The 21,020-nt window shown below is 32.3% G+C and overlaps 1 protein-coding gene across 6 annotated transcripts in view; it reads right to left on the reverse strand.

Annotated features, from left to right (window-relative positions):
* Positions 1-6,993: 6,993 nt before the first annotated feature.
* Positions 6,994-21,020, reverse strand: part of Nap1l1 (nucleosome assembly protein 1 like 1) — a 33,168-nt gene continuing 19,141 nt past the window's right edge. For 2 of the 6 annotated variants that reach the window (XM_076854884.2, XM_076854888.1), the window contains 12 exons: positions 17,894-18,035; positions 17,554-17,634; positions 16,298-16,426; positions 15,321-15,392; positions 14,231-14,370; positions 13,278-13,423; positions 13,163-13,182; positions 11,571-11,693; positions 10,825-10,854; positions 10,256-10,306; positions 9,193-9,264; positions 7,852-8,526 (listed from right to left, as the gene is read on the reverse strand). In XM_076854884.2, coding sequence (XP_076710999.1) covers positions 9,229-9,264; positions 10,256-10,306; positions 10,825-10,854; positions 11,571-11,693; positions 13,163-13,182; positions 13,278-13,423; positions 14,231-14,370; positions 15,321-15,392; positions 16,298-16,426; positions 17,554-17,634; positions 17,894-18,035 — 970 coding nt within the window. In that variant the 3' untranslated portion in view covers positions 7,852-8,526; positions 9,193-9,228. Of the gene's footprint in view, positions 8,527-9,192; positions 9,265-10,255; positions 10,595-10,824; positions 10,855-11,570; positions 11,694-13,162; positions 13,183-13,277; positions 13,424-14,230; positions 14,371-15,320; positions 15,393-16,297; positions 16,427-17,553; positions 17,635-17,893; positions 18,036-21,020 lie in introns of those variants that run through there. The other 4 variants (XM_076854887.1, XM_076854885.1, XM_076854886.1 and 1 more) reach the window with 4 other exon arrangements.

Below are 21,020 nucleotides of genomic sequence, written 5' to 3' on the forward strand. Positions count from 1 at the left end.
TGTATTTGGTTGACTGCTTTTCTAGCTCACTAGTTGATGAACTAACGCCTCCTAGTGACCAATTTGTGCAATACAGCTGAACATAAGGCTGCTCATTTTTAAGATGCTATCATAATCTACTTATTATGTCAATTAGCTTTCTCTACATTTGTCTTGCCAATAGCCTAATTCTGATTTACATAGTCTCAAAGGGCCCCAAAACTTGGTTCATAGGATTATATATATTGCCCCCCCCACTTAGATACTGTTAAGTTACAATTACTTCCCATTGTGGAACATCCTAATTCCTTACCCTTGCATGGAAAGCCCTCACGGAATGAATCCCACTTGCCCCTTAGTTTTTAATCCTTCCACTTAATTTTAAGTGAGCACCAGTCATACATCTACTTGTTTACTGCTTTACTTTCCCAAATCCTTCAGACTTCTTGCGATTCTTCCAAAATTGTACTTCATTTCAAATTCCAATTGGTAATCAGATTTTAATATGTATCTAATTCACTGGCTGAGTGTTTTCACCACTGTACATTGACAGCACTTAAAATGAGGTGTCTAAATGTTTTCTGAATGAAAATATATTACTCAAAACAGGGCAGATAGGCTTAAGACATTTTATTCAGGACAGTTAACAGCTGAGGAGTCTGGTGATGTAGAAGACACTTATGGCAGTGTTTATATTGAAGTAACATGAAAATACGGGAGCAAATGGAGCAGGGTTTTGGCTCTTTATGCATTAAATTCAAAACATGGTATGTTAGAGAGGCAGTAACTCAGTGAGACACAAAAATGAAAAATACTATGATCTCACAAAACTCCAACCACTTGAGTTCAAAACTGTCACATCTAGGTCTTTCAGGCTTGGCAAGCAGAGAGGCAGACATTCTACAATAACACTGGAAGCATTAGTAAACAATTTAGTTTGAACATTGCCTTGGCCAAATAATATCCATCACTCTGCCCTTCATCTAAAAGATTATGAACACCTAATTTCCTTTCCTAGGTCTGCTTCTACTTTGCAATTTTAGTATCTGATAGATGGTCACTTGGACAAATATTCCCATTGAAGGGACTTGATTCCAAGTTGTCATCTTCCTTTCATTAGAACACAGAACGTAGCTTTAATTTGGTTATTATTGATTCTCTGGAAGTAAAAACAAAGTAAATGGGCAAATGTCTTTTGGGGCAATAAAGGACATAAAGCCGTGCTTACAGACAATTCCTCCCAAAAGCCTAAGGATGAAGGAAAAGAGATAGCTTATCAGCTTACTTGGGTGGTATAAATGATCAAGTTACTTTTTAGTAACAATTTGTTGACCAAGAATCAGAAGGTGGAGGTACACAACAGATGACTGTAAAATATATCTGTGGGGTAGCAGGTCCAGAAAGGTAAAAAAAGATTATTTTTAACCAAAAATACAAATAAAGAAATCTTTCTGCAGCAAGTTTCTACACTGCCTCTGAACATTCCAGGAGGGGGAAAAAAAAATAAAGTTTAAAAAAGTCACCAGCCCTAATTTTAAGTAAATGACTATTGGGTGACAATTAATATCTCTAATACATCAAAAACTTCAAAACCTGCAATAACCTCTTTTGCGTAGCCATGGCTCTGAGAAAATAATGTGAGAGAAATTGTGGATAAAAACTAGATCTCTAGTCCTAACTCATCTTTGGGGGCTTTATCCATGATTTTCTAGGCCTGTTTACTTACTTCTAGAATGTAGATATTTATAGGTTCATGTAGATATTTATAGGTTCCCAGATATCCTTGATCCAATAATCCTTTTCTAAATTTTACTCAACCTTTGTGGAAAATGTCTGTCATTGTAACTTCCATTTTCCTATAAGATTCTGCTCTAGGCAGCAAGCACGCCCATGTCTCCTGTAATCACCAGCCCTCCTGTAGCACTATAAGCATAAATCACAGGCTTTCCTTTAAAGGAAGAATACCAATAGCCTTTTGCCCCTGCTGCTTTGCACAGCACCTGGATATAACATTTAGAGCCCCAGCAGACATTATGGATGATAAAGCAACTTGCCAAGGACAGAAGCTTCTCTCAAAACTATTAAGCTCTCACATCAGTTCTGGAAGAACACTCTAAACCACTGTTATTTTTCTTATTATAAAACACACAAAGGGAGAGTAACTGATGTGTAGATTAACTCTGATCTTTAAAATACTTCACATTTTAAAAGCTCTAGTCAAAAGAAATCACCTTTTATTTACCATTTAAGGTTCCTTGACTAATCAAGCTCATCATGAACTCATCAGATACACATCAATGAATCTCAATTGTTCAGCTAAAATGACAAAATATGGGGAAAATTTTTCTCTAAGCAGACATACAATATGTAATTTAACCTTCCTTGTTTCTGGTCATTTGGAAAACAATTACAGCTTTTGCTCTGTCAACACTACTGTAGAATATTTTATTTCCCAAAAACCATAAAGTATGTGGCCACTACAAGATCCCAACTCCTTTTTCAGTATCTTATCCTTCCTCCAGCAGGCAGTAGTCTTTTCCCATTCAATCTGGGTGGGCTTCTGACTCATCCAAAAGAAAAGAGAAATAATTTATAAGACCACCCCAAGAGGGTGACAAAGGGTTAAATGTCTGGCCTGCCAGGTCTTGGAACAGACACGAAGCTGAGACCATACACAGGTCAAGTTCTTACCACATGGCTGCTTAGGTGTCAGCTAGCTTTAATGACCTGTGCATGAAGAATATTCAGATGATTCCAATTTCTAATCTTCAAAAGCTATCCCAGTTGAAGCTCAATAGAGCAATAATGAACTACATAAAACTGGTCAGCCAAAACAATTGTCCTAAACCATGAGGTCTGGGGGGTAATTTTGTTATAATATGTCCTTTACATTCTCACAGCTGTTTATAAAATATTCACAATTTAGCTTTGTTGGTTTTACTGATTTTCTCAAAAATATACAACATATAGAAATGATAACTACAGAAGACTTCAGAATATCTTGGTTAACCAAGGAGACTCAACTATTAACAAATTACTTAATTTGCTACATGGATCCAATATAGGAATATAGCTAGTACATTGCCAAGAGTCCAGATAAATAAACCTTTCATGTTTAAGTTCAGTGATGTAAAATTGGGAGATCCATTAGTAAGTAAGCATCTCTGGAATATGTCATGAACTGGTAGAGTCAGTTCAGAACTGAAGAACCAAAAAAGGTAGGTACTGAATCAAAGAAAAAAATTATGTGTCAAAATAATAAAACTTATGGGCAAAAGCCCGGTGGTAGAAAGTGAAAGGAAATATAGACAAACTGCTCAAACTGTGCAAATGCAGGTTGGATGGGCTGAGTGGTTGCCTTCCAATTCACTCTAAAGGTTCTAGGTTCAACAAGCCAGCTAATAGCAGAAACAGACTCGGCCTCCACTTTTAAAACTTGTAAGACTGGCATAATCAAAGTCTAAAATTCCATCTGATGTCAAGATAGATACATATCTCAGAAAAAATCCTCAATGTCCAGGAACACTGGCAAATATTAGGGTGAAGATAGGCTAATAATAAAAGCATGAAACATGATAAATCGAGTCAGATTTCATTTAGTTTTTAACCTAGATTGTTTCTGGATACCACCCAATGGTCAAAGAAAATATTCCAATATATAAAAACAGGTATTTTTAAAAAGGAATGAAATGAGATTTTCCAAATTTAAAAGCTGAGTTAAATGCTACAAATGCTTTTTCTTTTTTACTTTTTTTTCCATAGCAAACATGAAAAAAACTTTTCAAAATAGGGGCATAAGTTTAGATGTAGGATCAGCATATCAAGACACCTGTTACCTAAGCAAGACCTTTAAAAACAGTAACAAAAAAACCTCAACTAGTTCTGAAATTCTCTCCAAAGTCAATTTACAAAGTGATTTCAACAAAATTCTAAGCATTATCATGTTTAGAAATCACATTTACTAAATTCTCACATAGATGGATAGATAGGTTCCATAAGTACTTTAGACATTTGTTCAGGGACTTAAGGTTTAAATCTAAAATTCCATCTTTCCCATTTTTATTCATCATGTTTTATTCCTATAGAATAACTTCATCTATAATATCTTATTGGATCAGTCAATTTCACTTATTTGAAGGTAGTTACAAATATAGACTTGATAAGACTTGGACAAATATTAAGTATTGGATTGAATTTCAAAGCATTTGATGTACAATTTCTAAGTTTTTCATCTGAAAGGGGCTAAAGAAACACCCCAGAAACAAGCACATCCAGGACCTGCATTCTAAATAACATTGTCCACTGTAAGGAACAGATTCTTAAAGAAATGGCACATTCCAGGACTGGAAAAGAAAAAGCCAATGATGCTCCTAAAATCTTTCTTAGCCATAAAGTATGCACATACTCAAAACCCGATGTATCAAAAGCACACAGGATACCAATCGTTGAATCTGAGACAATAAAAACATCAAAATTAATTGTGATAGTATAAGACTTGCCAATTTTGATTAACTACTAATTAAAATAAGCCTCCATACCAAGGAAAATACAGTGTTGAGGAGGTAAATGGTTTATTATATCTGCAGCTTTCTGTCAAACACGTCAGGAAATAAATAGTATATATCCATGCATATGAGAATACTCAACAAAAGTTAAGAATATACAAGAATTCTTTCAACTATTATAATTTCAAAGTTAGAGGAAAAGTAATTCACATCATTAATCAAAGAGAACCTGAAATATCAATCTGGAACTTGACTAAGGAGATTCACTGCAGATAGGGAGAAAAATTTCTTGATGGATTCCAAGTTTAACAGCTCTGGAATCCCACCTTTTTCACAACTTCTTCACCCCTTCCTTATATCCGTTTACCTACTTTTCAATTTCTTATATATGACTCTGGGGTCATATATACCTTGGGGTAGACTTCGAATGTTCTTGCCTTCCAATGGAAGGATTACACAATCATCACATTTTTGATTCCTCCACCTGAACTGCACTTTACAAAATTCTACTCATTCTTGAAATCTCTGCTAAAAGTACTTACACAATTTTTGAGTATTCTAGCAAAAACCAGAATAACCTCACTAAATTTTTTAAAGCAACAACTGGCTAACTTTATCATGGAAATGTCATTAAATCTGTTAACTTCTGGCATTTGCATTTTGAAGTGCTTATTGCCAATTCCTCCTCCTCCTTCTTTTAGGTGTAAAACATGAGAAATTAAAAAGCCCTGGTTTTATTTGAAGCAATACTACAAAGTTCTGAAATAATAAAAATCAAAACAGGTAATTAAAAGATCAACAAAAGCTATGAATGCTATTTCTAATATGAAAATTTTTTAAATAAGATGACTTATCTCCTGCCAGCAATTTATTTCTAAATTGTTATACCCTTGTGTCTTTTTTTAAAATACCTTTTTATTTATTTTTATGTGGTGCTGAGGATCGAACGCAATGCCTCACAAGTGCTAGGTGAGCAGTCTACCACTAAGCCACAACCCCAGCCCCTCCCCTTGTTTTATACCAAAGAATTTTAGCCATTAAACTTATTTAACTGATAAATTTGAAAGTACAGCAGAATGTCAAATGGAAGAAACACAAGATACACAGTATACTGTTCCAAGTACATAAATTTAAAAATTTCCTATGGATGAACACTCCTCCTTAAAGAAAGTAATTTCATACACTAAGAATGTTCCCATTTCTCCAAAATTACATGGTGGTCAGGTGAATCTTAATCAGTCCAAGAACCTTTTTTTTTTTTTTTTTTTAAATCCAGTTTATATTTTAATATCTGGATTTTTAATTCAGTATACAAAACTACCAGTATACATCTATATTAAGTTAATTTCAGTATTATTTCACCATTATCACATTTACTTAGTGCTTTTAAGTGGTAAATTACCTAATTATGAACACTAATTTTTCAAAACAAAATCGCACTCAAGTATATTACAATGCAGATTTTTTAAAAAACTGAATTACATATCTATTTCTTTTCTAAAGTTCCTACAGAGAACTTATACTTAACTACTTGTTCCATAATTTTAAAATAACATTTGGCTTGGCTTAGTCAAAAATAAAAGGCTAAAAACCTTTCTAAGACTAAATCCATAAATGGACTCAAATTTTAAACCAAGCCTTGAAATCAAAGCAAAGGATATTTTCATTAGTTTAACATTTCTGCATGGCATAAGGTTTTCACAAACAATCTAGTTTTTATCTTCATTTTTAATAATTTAAATAGTAACTCAGATAAATCCACAAATTCATACTGTCTTACAAGCAGCAGTAATAAACACTGTTAATCCAGTTATCTAGGGGCCTTATCATACATCAGTTATATGTTAACCTAAATTCACAGAAAAATAAAAATATTTCTACCAAAGATAATGTCTCCCTTTCATGTTTGTTGTTAAATGAGCTCAAAAGGAAATAGAGGTAGAATCCCATTTTTCTTAGGTACCAACTCACCAATTCCAATAATTAAGATATTTTCACATCTAGATAAGAGTATTACAAATACTGCTTCACTAAACCTATATAAAAGAATAAGAAATTACACAGATGTGACTTTCAGACATCCAGGTTAAACTAACGACTAATCAACTCTTTCTCTGCTTGTCATACTTGAATGACCATAAAATGACAGGTCTTATAAGCTTTTTAATAGGTGACTATATGGGATTTTACCATTTCTAATAGGAAAAAAAAAAAAAAGAGAACTAACTTGATAGTGAATTGGTTAGTGGAAACCAAAAATTAAGCACGTAAAAAGAAAATCTGAAGTGTCTCAAAAGTATCTGTAGCTACATTTTCAATAAAATCTGTCAGAATTATGGAATTCCTTTCTAGTTTTCAAATTAACTCTAACAGGACTAGGGAGGTGGCTCTGTTACAGATTTACAGGTCACAGCGGACTAAGCACAGAACAGCCTGATCTAGACATCTGTTTTCCAATGTTTAAAAAAGTATATTCATGTGTTTTTAAAAAATCCAAATATCACCAGTATATTTTATAAAATTAATTCCAAGTTTTATTAAGGATTTCAAATTACATATTTCAAATTTCTAGAATGGAATAGAACCACTTTGGAACTTAAGAAATGGCATAAATGAACACTGACATTCCCTGAAACTCCAATTTTATAAAGAAAACAATTCCTGTGCAGACCACACCGATTATTTAACAAGATGAAGTATTACTATCTTTTCACTTTGGCATAGCTGTTTCCTAAGGAATAAAACAAAAATAGTGATTTTGTTGCTTCTTTCAATTCATTAAAAATGGGATTCTATCTTTAGATCAAAATTTTTAAATTCAGAAAAAGCTTGTGTTTAGATTGTGGTTAAAAAAAAATTACAGACTATCTAAGTCAAAGCAATCAAAATCATTTTGAAAATGAAGGAAAAAAAACTATTATAATTGGTTAAGGATTTCCAGTAGTTAGTTAAAAATCTCAGGAAAAGGCATGGATAATTCTATACAAATAATAAAATGTCTTCACATTCTAAAACCTTAATACTAAATTTTCAAAAGAAAACTATTACTTCTAAAAGTGAACTTAATGTAATTTTATTAACAGCAGAAACTCAAACCCTCCTGTTGTTACAATTCATTTAGTTCACCCTCACTGTCAGACCAAAAGTTCACCCCCCAAAAATTAACAGTAATAAGCCTGAGGTATTTTAAATGTGGCTCTATAGTCTCAAATTTAATTGCATTCCCCTTCCCCAAGTGGTCTTATTACCACTTTAGTCCCATGATCTCTATAGTATTTTGTTACAGTATGGTCATCTGATACTCTGGAAAAAAATTCTTGGACCTACTGAATAGTTCACTCATCCCATCCAATTTTCATTAAAATAGGGGCCATGCACAGATCTGAAAGAGTGTTGTCTGGCCAGATCCAGAAGAGAAGTGTTTTCACTTCATTTTCCAGTTTATTATGGAAGCCTGGTATGAAAAAAAAAAAAAAAAAAAAAAAAAAAGCCAAATATCACACTTGTGGTACAAAACAGGCCCAAATTTTTAAGCTTTTAACAAGGCTGAGAAACAATTCATGAAATTTAACTTAATATGCCTTAACACATCTGTGAGGTAGTTAAGTAAACAGTACTACCCATTTTAATACACAGTAAACAGAAGCATGGGTAAATGACATACTAAAGCAATAAGAATTAGAATAAACCATACAGGCTTAGGGCTTTGGTTCTAGCCCAAAGGAAATAAAATTTAACTTTTTTGCTTTTTAAAACTATATCACATCATTAAGAGTCTTTTTTTTTCCCCCCTTCCACTTGCTTATGAAGCTGGCATGCTTTCCTTCAATAAATGGTCAACTGGGCACAACCCTTAATCCAAGCCTCTGGTCTAACCTGAATTAGTACAAAATTAAGACATTATCTTGTGAGAACTAAAATTATATTTGACATTTTTATTTTAGGCTGCAAAAACAAAAACAAGCAAACAAACAACAAAAACTTGAAATAGGCTCGTCAAATGATGTAAATTCATCCTTTCCAGGAAAGCAGAAGGTAGATCCTACCACAAAGAAAAGATGCTTAGTTAATGGAAGTTAAAATTACAAGTACACTTTATCAGGTTAATAACCTTCTGAAAATTATTTTATTCACCTCCCTGTGATAACCAATAACCAAATTATGAGTTAGGATTATTAATGAAGTATAATTTTAAGGAAACCTAACAGTTATTGAGTTTGGTCTTACTGGAAATTCTTAACCATGTTTGTTATGTTATGGGTTTTTTTCTTCTCTCAAATGATGAGTTATATTAGTAAAAATTCACTACATTTCTGTAACAAATAAATGAAAAGCACAACTTTGCAAGCAGACTTAAAAGTCACTCTTACTACCAGCTGAAAACTACTTTGGTTCTTCAGGAAAAAAAAATTAGCAAACAAAAAACATTTAGCTTAATTTAACAGTTGTTAATTTTTATAGTTGTATTCCAATAGCTACATGATACAAATATTCCAGAAGAACCAAACTGCAGCAATGAATGAACATGCGTGAGAATTTGTGCATTCAACAGATATAACAGAAAAGCTATAGTTAAAATGCTAGGTAGAACAAATTTGTCTTTAAAATACCAATTCCTTTCCTTTTAAAAAAAAAAATTATTGAGTCTACCAAGAAAATACAAAAACATAAGGCTGTAAGTAAATAATAGTTGTGTATAGGCTATTACAGTGCAGGTTATCCTCAAGGCCACATACATCCTGCTTCACTGTTGCTTGCACTCTGCTGGGTTTTGATCCTTCTGTTAAAGGAAAACAACAAGTCAATCTAATTTCTACCTGCTTTAATGCATTTTAAATAGTAACTAACTACCTTATCACAGCATCTTACTTTTGTAAAAAATTTGCCAAATTAAAAAAAGGCATAGGACAACTATGGCAAGTTATATTATCAAATATTAACAAATTGTTGAAATGCTAAAATAAACTCCAAATTTCACATTGCAGAATTAACTCAATGAGACACACTAATAATCTTAAAAATATAACCAATTTGTCAATCATATTATCATTTATTTTTTGCCTTTTTTTGTATTTGAAGATACTAATTCCATTCATATTTACATATTAAGATCCATTTATACCTATCAAGATTTATTTAACTTGATTTTAAATTAGCCTCTTGCTTGCTTATGTTGAAGTGCTCTATGAATACTTTTTAACATCAAGCAAATGAATGAACAGATCCTACATTTTAAATAATCTCTGGTAATTTACCATTATTTGGGATATGACAAATTCAATTCCTAGGAATGAATGACTCAAACTTTCAGATCATTCCTAAGAATAATGGTGGTTGCAAGAATCTAACAAATAGTACTGGTCACCATTTTCCAAGCATTCTTGCACTCAGATCTCTTAAAATTGACCTTTGTTTATAAGATTTTCTTTGGAGGGAAAACATATAAAAACAAATTAAATTTTAACACTTAAAAACTGAAAAATAAGTAAAAGCCCCAAATAATGTGCCATTAAAATAAAATTGTAGGGTTTACTTGGCAGAAAAATATAAAAAAAAATACAAAGAACCAAAAATAATGCTTCTCAAGGAAAGGTGCTCTGAAGTTTTATGTGAACCATATGAAATGACAGCAGGAATTAGAAAAGGGGAAAAATAAAAGTTACACAGACAATGGGGTTTTATATTATTGACTGTAATGAAGAAAATTAAACTTCATAATCTTACTTTAGCCTGCCACAAATTAAACAGAAAACACCACTAATTCTGCTCACCTTCGAGTCATAGTCTGGATCATTTTCCTCATCTCCTTCTTCTTCCCCTTCCTATATTAAAGTTCAAAATGCATCCATGAAGTAGGTATATAGTAGGAAAAATTGGCTCATAACGTAGGGAAATTTTAATACAAAATTTAATACAAGTTACTCTATGGGTCAACAGATTTTCATGATTACAGAGTTTGGTGATAATGCAATTTAATCTGAAAGCTTCTATTATGAAAAATTTCCCAACACAACTTGAGACATCCAGACAGCTTTTATTGAAAAGATTTACTGCAGCCAACGTTGAAAAAGTTTACTGCAGCTTTTGACTTCTTCAAAGAGCTGATAACCCTGCAGCAGAACAAAATTATTTGAAATAAAAAAAAATGTTGCTGAGTTTTACAATTTATTTATTGAAACCTTATACATACATTGTTTGGCTGTAGAATTCTAAAATCATACTTTCCAAAATTTATCCCAAATCACATAATGATTGTATAGCAAAGAAATACATAAATCACTCAATTTGCTTCTCAATGTCTTAAACACAGAGAATTGTTTGCTCATTTGGTAAACATTACCTCATCCGCTTCTTCACCTTCTTCATCATACTGAAAAGAGAAAACGTGATTAAGTGTGGATGAATAAAACACTTGAGAATACCATCAGTAACAGCCATCATTTTCAACACCTTTTATATCTAAAAGGGGGGAGAGCTTTCTCTTACAGTGAATGATTAAGCTAATCATATATTAGCTTTGGGAAATCAGTTCGGTGCTATCAGACAATTATTACTGTAATTACTAGCCTGTATTGAGGTGTGAAATACATTGCAAAAAAAAAAAAAAAAGCCTAAAACCTATTAGCAAAAAAAAAAAAAAAAATCCAAAACATTAAAGGGTAGCCTAATTTTATCTGTTAGCATCATGTAATATTTTCTTAGAGAAAAATTCTATGTTATCTTAAAACACCAAAGAAGTCCTAGCTGCTCTACATGGAAAAGGCAAGAACAATATTTTTAAAACTCAGGAGAGGCTGAGGCAGGAGGATCTCAAGTTCAAAGCCAGCCTTGAAAACCCTCAGCAACTTAGCAAGACCCTGACTCAAAACATAATAAAAAGGGATATAACTCTGAGATAGAGTGCCCTGGGTTAAATCCCCAGTACCAAAAAAACAAAACTAGGAAAAGATCTATAGGATAATCAGTTATTAGCCTCATTTTGAATTATTCTATATCCCTTTAAAAAAAATTAAATCTAATTTCCTGCTAATTCTGACTCTCATACTCACACCAAACTATTTCATTGCAGGACTCAAATTTACTCACATCATCATCATCATCTTCAATAGCTTCTCCAGTGAAGTATAACACTGATCTCGGGATTATACGCTCACGTAAAAAGTGACCAATTTCAAAGTCTGCAGCAAGAATAGCTTCAGCATCATCATCCTATTTTTTTTTTTTAAAGAAAAGCACAAAATTTAAGAATAAGCTGTAACTTAGTTCGGCATATGTAAGATTCAAACAAAATCAGTGGTAGAGCAATTGCCCAGCATGTGTAAAGTCCTGGGTTTAATCCTGAGCACCACAATTTTTTTTTTTTTTTTAAAGGCCAACTTTATTTTCTACTTTTTAAAAAATACTTTAAATAATTTAAATTAGCTCATAAGTAGTCATCTACATGTGCTAGGTTTATAGAATTTTAATAAAAACTAAAATAAGTTAGCAGACTAGTGTTCATGCTAAGAATAGTTATGGCAAATAGAATTTAAAACTGGTTATCACTTTTTCCTTTGAAAATATTACTGAAAAAAATAAGAAAAAAAATCTCATGCTTTCATAAGTAACAACATTAAGTATATGATAAATAAAAGGACATAAGAGACCACAGAATATCACTTAACACTTCCTAAGGGACAGTATCCATGCAGCTGTAAGGTTTTAAGTCATTATTGCAAATGAGGAGTTACAGAGTCCTACTTAATAAAGACAATAAACCAAGTCAAGTCAATCTTGGATTTCTATTTAATAGCAAAACACAGTACACAAATGACTGACATGATTGAGAAAATTTCTTAGATCTCATTTACGTTTAGATACTTACCAATGAATTAAAAAAAAAAAAGTTTATTAAGCCATCAAGATAACATACACTGATAAACAAAAATGTACTGGGAAGGGGCAAACATGGAGGACTATGAAGAAATCCTAAATGGAGATTTCTTATAAGACTGGTTTTGCCATCAATATTTAGTAATATACTAAAACTGCACTTGAAGACAAACTTCAAGCCATCAACTGATATAAAAATAGTGTGAAGCTCTTTTAATGCTCCTAAGTAGTTCTTACTAAAATTCACACACTCGATTTACCTTCCCATTGTTTGTCCTATAAAGGATGTTTTTAGTAGGCCAGTTAATATTCTTTTGAGACAGAAATACTTTTTGCCATTTGCAATATGGCTTATGCCTCAGTCAAGAGTATTCCAGTTCTAAAGTATTCAAATTAACTTTCCTACACACATAAAACTATTTAAAACTATCTCAATTAATTTAAATTCAAACACATGGTCAACAGAAAAGCAAATTCAAAACATTAACTGGCCTACCCTGCCTGTAAGGACTTATTCACGGTTTTCATTAGATCATTTTGTATACATTTTTGGTTCTTAGCCACAGGCCACATATAGTCACCATATGAAATCATATATCCATTGGCATAACAAACAAAAAAATTTTCATAATAGAATGCATTCTGCTTTCATTAAGAAAGAGTTTTAAAAATTAAATCCCTAATAGAAAGAAAAAAACTGTCTAAAACAAATGCTAGCAGTGACCATCCCACTGTCCACTTTTGATGACCAATGCTTTACTTTTATATGTATATGTAATAAACTGCTCAATAAAAATTAAACTTACCAGATCTCCACTGTCAGGAACTGAAAATTTGAGAAAAAGAAATGCAAATGAGTAAGAAACTAAACAAATTTCATAATAAAATAGTCGCCAATATCGAAACTGAACCTCTACTTACCTTCAGGAGGGGCAAAAAAATTAAAGAAAGAATCATTGGAAACTGTTTTAGTCACGGTACGAACTGTCCCTCGTCCCTTGTGTTTCTGCTTCTTCTTAATGGTTTTCAAAGTGACATTCTTTCCTTTTTTCCAATCTATCTGGCACCTAACAAAACAAAGGAGGAAACAGCACACTTTGAATTTTTTAGAACTGTTCTATTTTAATATCGAATTTGAGAGAAGATAATTGGCTTATTAAATGCTTTCTATACAGCATAATGAGACATTTAATTTCTAAACATTTTTAAAATATACTTACAATTACAAAAACACAGTATAATAAAGATAATAGTGCACTCCTTTGCAGAGAAATGTGTTGTTGTCATGGCAAAAAATAAATCGTAGGAAAATTGAACAAAACATTGTACTGAAATGTTTGGCAATAAATAACACACATATGTATGTATCAAGTACACACAATAGAAATACCAAATATCACAAATAATAAGTACAACAAAGAGATATAACATTATTATGGTCTGGATGTGAGATGTCCCCCCAAAGCTCATGTAAGACAATGCAAGAAAGCTTAGAGAAGAATGGTTATGAGAGCCCTAACCTAATCAGTGAATTAATCCCCTGGTGCAATTAACTGGGTGGAATGTGAAAACCAATACAGTGTGGCTGGCAGAGGTAGATCCCTAGGGATGTGCCTTTGGGGCATATATTTCATATCTGGCAAGTGGAGTCTCTCTGCTTTCTGATTGTCATGTGAGCTGCTCCCCTCCTCAGTGATGTGCTGCCTGTCTTCAAGCCCCAAGGAATGGTGTTAGCTGTCTATAGACTGAGACCTCGGAAACTGACAGTCCTAAAAACTTTTCCTCCTCTAAAGCTGTTCTTGTCAGGTTTTGAGTCACAGCATTGAAAATCGCTAACTAAAACAAACACTGTGAAAGTAGTAAAATTAACTTACCCTGTACAACCCATAATTTCGGGTCCATCAAAAGAAAAAGGATCAGAATCGTCTGGTTCTGACCTCATCCTGTATGTCTTTGTCAACACTTCATTTGTGAAATATTCATTGGGTTCAAAGTGAAATTCTAAGATAAAACTCTTAAAAAAAAAAAAAAAAAGCATAAAAATTAATTTAACTCTTACACTGTGAATTTCAGTGCATAAGTAAATAGCTTAATCTATGGTTTAGTGTATTTTTTTGGGGGGTGGGGGTACTCAAGATAGAACTTAGGGGCACTCAACCTCTGAGCCACATCCCCCACCCTATTTTGTATTTTCATCTAGAGACAGGGTCTCACTGAGTTGCTTAGCACCTTGCTTTTGCTGAGGCTGGCTTTGAACTCGCAATACTCCTGCCTACTCCTGAACCACTGGGATTACAGGCATGCACCACAGCACCCAGCTTAATCTATGGTTTTTAATAAGCATATACAAAATTTTAAATGTTTTCCTAATTTTGAAACATAATATTAAAAGCAAAACAAGGCACAAATAAAATGAATATAGTTTCAATTTACAACTATCACACTTCCGGTCTGACCAAGTCCCCCTTTTTTCTAAACCTCTCCCAAAATAGGCTTTTAAATGAGACTAGAATTTGACACTAGTAAAAGCTCAACCTTAACAATCTATAGCCTATAGTTATAATATTGCCAATTTTTAGGAGAGATTGTTAGCTAATCTTTTCTCGAGGAGGAGAAGGGACCCTCTAATATCATACATTTTATGAAATTCCTATGCACATGATTTTTAATGACTAAGTATTTACTTATTAATATTACCTTGCCATTATTTTTTTTAATCCACTTTAATCCAGGATCATTAACTGTATTTTAAAAACAAGTGGAAATTCATAGGATGGGAAAGGAAAAGGAAAACAGCATAAACAATGGCAATATCCAAATATTTACTACAATTAAGAGTAACAAGTTATCAGTTCCGTCTCACCTCTATCTCTAACTCTTGAATGGCACCTAATTTTAAAAACTTTCTTTCATCTACCTGTTAGCATATGTTACAAAATTGAAAATATTTCAAAGTTCTTTTACCATAGGCTGGCCAGCATCTGAGAACTTCACTTTAATATCTTTCAAGTGCTTCAGAATAGGTTCGTCATGTTCCTTCAAATTAAAATAATAATAAAAATGAGTATCTAACATGGCATTTCTGGATCTGTGTTCTGTTACTACATGAACCCTAGCTAGGATGTAATATCTTTCACAGCAAAGTTTTATATGACAATTATAAACCTTAGGACTCTCCAGATTATGGCCTATACTGAAGCCACTTTATACTATAGTTCTATTTCCACTGGTATAGAAAAAGTGACTAAACAGAGACAAATCATCATACAAGCTAAATAGTCTAAAAAATACAATACCAAATCTAAATAAGGCATCTCTGCTTTAAACATGTTTCTTGATTATAACTGCTGCCTTTACTAGCTGCTTTTTCCTTTTCTTTTTGTTAAAGTATAAATGCAGTAAGCGGTCATTATATTGAGACCATTTTTTTCTTCACATGACTTCCAACAACCAAAAGACATGGCAACAAGTACTATAATACAGACAGTAGGGGTTCAAAGAAATGCTTGAGAAGCAATATTTCCCAAAAAAGTAATATCTGTATTGGTTTTCCAGAGAATAAGACAATTATGAATAAGTTAAACACACCCTTACAGTATTCCTTTAAAATGCAAATTTCACTTGAAATTGTTCTGATTTCAGACTGAAAGGTCTTGACAGCAATACAATTGCAATTAAGATTCCCTCCCATTTGCTATCTCAAAATTAAGCAAAATAAAGAAGGTATGAGAAAGTGCCCGGTCAATACTGATCAATTATTAATGAGATCTTTTTCATTATCTAATATTTGAAAGATTACACTCATCAAAACTGTAATTTTCCTTCTATGGATGACTGCTACTTCAAAAAAACAAGCCTTTAAAGAGAACAATCACCAGAACCATATAAAATTCAAATGTTTACCCTAGCAGGTAAACTGGTATTTTTATGACTAAAATTACCTGAACCATGTCACTGAGCAAGTCAACATTCTTAAAAACAGTCAACCAAAATTCAGGAATTCCTTTAGGGTCTTCTTTTTCTTCATCTTTTTTCTCATCTTCTATCTTGGCCTTTTCTTTCAGCTCCTCCTTGATAAGTAATAGTATATATATATATATATATTATTGAATACCTAAAGTGGTATGTATACACAGTGGAATATTATTCAGCATTAAAAGAATAAAATCATGGCATTTGCAGGTAAATGAATCAAGCTGGAGAATATAATGCTAAGTGAAATTAGCCAATCCCAAAAAACCAAATGCCAAATGATTTCTCTGATTTAAGGATGGTAATCCATAATACGATGCAGGGAGTGGCGTGGGGGGATATGAAGATTAAATAAACTCTACATAGGGCAAAGGGGAAAAAGGGAGGGAGGGATAGGAAAGATGGTGGAATATGATGGTCATCATTACCCTAAGTACATATATGAAGAAACAAAGGATGTGACTCTACTTTGTGTACAAGCAGAGATATGAAAAACTGTGCTCTATACAAGTAATATGAATTGTAATGCATTCTACTGTCATATATAACATTCTCTTTAACTTACAGTGAACTAGATAACTGAAATAATAAATCTATTATCACCAATAGTTAACTTTTATAGTCAATGAACTTCTAGTTTAATTGTGTAAAGACTGCTATTTATCCATTCTAAACCTTAATTTCAACAAAATAAATAACAGCTACCACACCTCTCCCCCCCCCCAAAAAAAAAAAAAAAACCCATTAGAATCAGGAAAACCATTTTAGGAAGATAAATGAAAAACAAAGACTTTAAAAATACAGTAAAAAGGAAAAGCTAACAAAATAGTAACTTGTCTAATGCCTTACCTTGACATGTTCTTAAAGTATTATATTCTCTTTATCAATCAACATTTAAAATAGCAATGCTAGAGAAAAGCAGGGTCAAAAAAACAACACTGGTTTGGTGTCAGTTCTGTCATTATCTGTTGCAAGTTACTTAAAAGTTTCCAATAGAAAAATGGAAACAGTCTTTTGTCTGTCATCACAAAGTTCAAAGGAACACACTATAAATCTATAAGCTTGAAATACTACAAAAACACAAGGAAAAAATGATATTGGGTACAGCTGGTGCCAGGTTGAAGTGGTTCATCTACAATATGCATTTTATAAAAGAAAATATTTCCTAACAATTCTAATATTTATGACAACTGTAAAAATATACTAAAAGAAAGTTGGTACTAACCGAAATTTCCTCTTCTTCATCTGGTTTCCATTCACATTCTTCTTCTGTAGGTTCATAAATTGCATTAATGATCTCAAATCGCTAATTAAAAAAAAAAAAAAAGCTTTCATAAACACACTTGTAACAAGCTTAAAAGTAATGGTTTCTCACTAAGGACTCTTATAGATTTAATTAACAAACATACCACAACCTTAACTGTTACTATTGATGGTTTCCCCAAGTACCTCTAATACCCACTTTAGTAAGCTATACAAAGACTAACCCACCTCACCTCCAAGAGTGTTTATATTTCCAGAGTTTGTACTAATTTTAAATAAAGTAGTAAAGAGAGAATTATTACCTTATCAAATAGAGGCTGATAGAGAACAGCATACTTCCTTTCAAGATCATGAACTTCTTCATAGAATTTGGCTTCTATCTGTGCACATTTAACTTGAAGGTTTTTGAGAGCATTCACTCGTCTTTTAACTACCCTAGGCAAGCTGAAAGGTCACATACAAGTTACATAGCATCATAGTAACACACAAATCACACTTCTTTAATCACCTTAAAATTGAAGCAAAGGAGTGAGTGAATGAATAAGTTCCTATTTGAAGTAAAAGTATATTAAAAGAAATTAAATTGAAAAGATAAGTATATCGACCCTAGACTATATAAAACCAGGTAAAGTAAGTTTGTATTATAAATCATATTGTCAACCCTAACGTCTTTAAATTGTAATCAAGTTCAGAGCTGGACTTGTCATTGAAGGCATCTGAAATGAATAACAATGACTACTTGAATTTTTTTTTTTCCTCATATCTGTCTCACTTGTACCAATTTGGGGAAAGCACAGAATATTTACTTTAAAGAAAATAATATGGTATTACTTTCTATTTAATTTGGAATTACGTTAAATAAGAATATATTATCAACAGAGGGCATAAACTTTTAAACAGATCTAATGAGAAACAATTCATATACGATATACTATGGGCCACTGATTTTTAAAGTTATACTTGGGTTATAAATCAAATTTATGAACCCCTCTACTACCCAAAGAAATGTCACTCAAAATTTACCTAATTTCAGGGAATCTATGCAACAGATGCAGAATCCAGGTTAAAATTTACTACCACAAACAAATTTTTGTGGATCAAACAATTCTCATACTTAACCACTACTTTAGTTAAGATTATTAGAAACAAAAAAATACTGAAAGATAAACTTTCTATTTTATAATTAAAAGTTAAAAACAATATTCTGTCAATATGGTGAACTACCATGGGCTTCTGGCTTTCTCTCCTACCCCAAAATTGCCTCTAGAAATTTTGCCACCAAAGAGAAAACTACTATTGCAGGTGCCCATGCACACAGACACATATACATACACACACACTTTATAAGTCACTTCTGAGTAATATCAAAGGCCATTTAACTGGTATAGGGTGATAAGGTGGTTTGCAATCTGGGGAGGGGATGGCTAGAATATGTAGCATTGAAGATAGGCAGAAAAAAACATTTTTGCAAAGAAAATTTTAAAATCTCTGCTCTTGCCTTGCAACACTGTCTTATATCATTCAAAAGAGCCCAATGCCAGAGTTCCTAGGGTAACAGTCAGTCAAAGCCAGACTACTTCACTCCTCTACCCATCTATCTAGGTATAATAGATCAGACACCAAAGGAGACTGCTTCTCCCCCAAGCAAACCAGAATAATTGCCTGGAATTCTCAGCCAACTCTGAGTCTTTGGCTTCAAGTGCATTCAAGTTATCCCCTCTCTCCAAGAAAATGCCATAGACTACTTCTGATCTTCATTCTTCCCACCAATGTTTGAGTAAATGACACTACCCAAGATGCCTGAGCCCAAAAGCAAAAAAAAAAAGTTCATGAGGTTGAAAAATTCTCCCAGAAGACAACATTAAGTAAAATTGAAAAGATATGAGTTATGGATGACAAAAAGTAGCAACAGCTAAACAGCAGGGGTGACTATTACAAGAAATGATTACAATTTCCCTTTTTTTGAGAAAATCCTTACTCATTAGTGGTATTTATTAATATCAAAAATAAAATTATAAAGGTGTTCAATAGAAAAAAGCAAGTAATCATCAAAAGGAGTCAGACTGATAATGCTAGGTTTCATAAGAAACATTATGAGAAAAAACTTAATTGTAATTAAAAAAAAATTTTAGTTGTAGATGGACAATACCTTTGTTTATTTATATGTGGTGCTGAGGATCAAACCCAGTGCCTCACACATGCTAGGCAAGTGCTCTACCACTGAACCACAACCCCAGCCCTAATTTTTAAAAGTTTTAAGAACTATCAATCTAAAATTTTATGGCCAAATTATTCACATATGAAAGCAATATAAAACTTGTATCAAGAACATCAGGCTTGAAGGCCATACATACATATATTAAAGAAAATTCTTGAGAAGGTAAAACAAGAACACAGGTAATTCCATAAGATATAGGTGATCAACCAGCTAAAATTTTACAGTTGGCTTGAAAATATATTAACAGTAAATTTAATAAACAAACAGGGGTATATAAACCTAGGTATTAATTTATGATACATTACTATAACTTAAAACAGAATGTATTAACTTCAAAACCATCAGAAGACAGCCTGATGGAAAGTATAGGAGGATGATAAAAAGAAATAAGTACAAAAAACTTAAAAATAGAGAAAAATGTCAGTGGTAAATTCAAAGAGAATGTAATTTTCAAGAAGCATGAAGTTGAACTTACTCAAATATCCATACAAGAAGACAAAAAAGAAATGTCAGTCTTAAAAAATAAATAAATAAAAGAAAGCTGAGATAGCTATCATAATATTAAGGGGGGGGGGGGGACAGAATTTATGGCAAGGAAAAAAAAACTAAGTACAAGTGAATACCTCAGTACAAAAGAACAAGATGTATACATTACAAACAGCAAATATCTAATAATACAGCTTCAAAATGTACCATCCAAACTGATAGGATTATAGGGAAAAAACAGATAAACTAGAGATCTTTAACATATTGTTCCAACAAACTCAGATTAAGCAGGTACTCAATAAGCAGAATCAATGAGAACCTAAACAATAAAATAAGCCTGAGCTATTAATTTCAGCATGTCTTCACACCCGACAAATATAAAAGTGTTAAGGCAATAAAAGACAGATTTTTACAAATCAAATAAACCAAACTGTAAAAAGGAATAGAGCAAACTAAACAAATACATGTTAACATTAAAGCCAGAAATCAATAAGAGTAATATAATTTTGATTAAACAAAAATATGTAAAAGGAAATGAAAAGCAAAACTAAGGTTTTAAGAAACATTACCAAGACCAACACAACTAGTGAAACAAATTGAAAAGCAAAATGAAGATTATGAAAAGGAAAATACTTTTCAAAATTTATCATAAACTATACTAGTCAATTTAAAACCCAGATAAAATACATACCAGTTTAGAAGATAAAACTCTATTAAGACACAAA

This window comes from Callospermophilus lateralis, chromosome 4, assembly GCF_048772815.1.
Source record: "Callospermophilus lateralis isolate mCalLat2 chromosome 4, mCalLat2.hap1, whole genome shotgun sequence".
Taxonomy (NCBI): Eukaryota; Metazoa; Chordata; class Mammalia; order Rodentia; family Sciuridae; genus Callospermophilus; species Callospermophilus lateralis.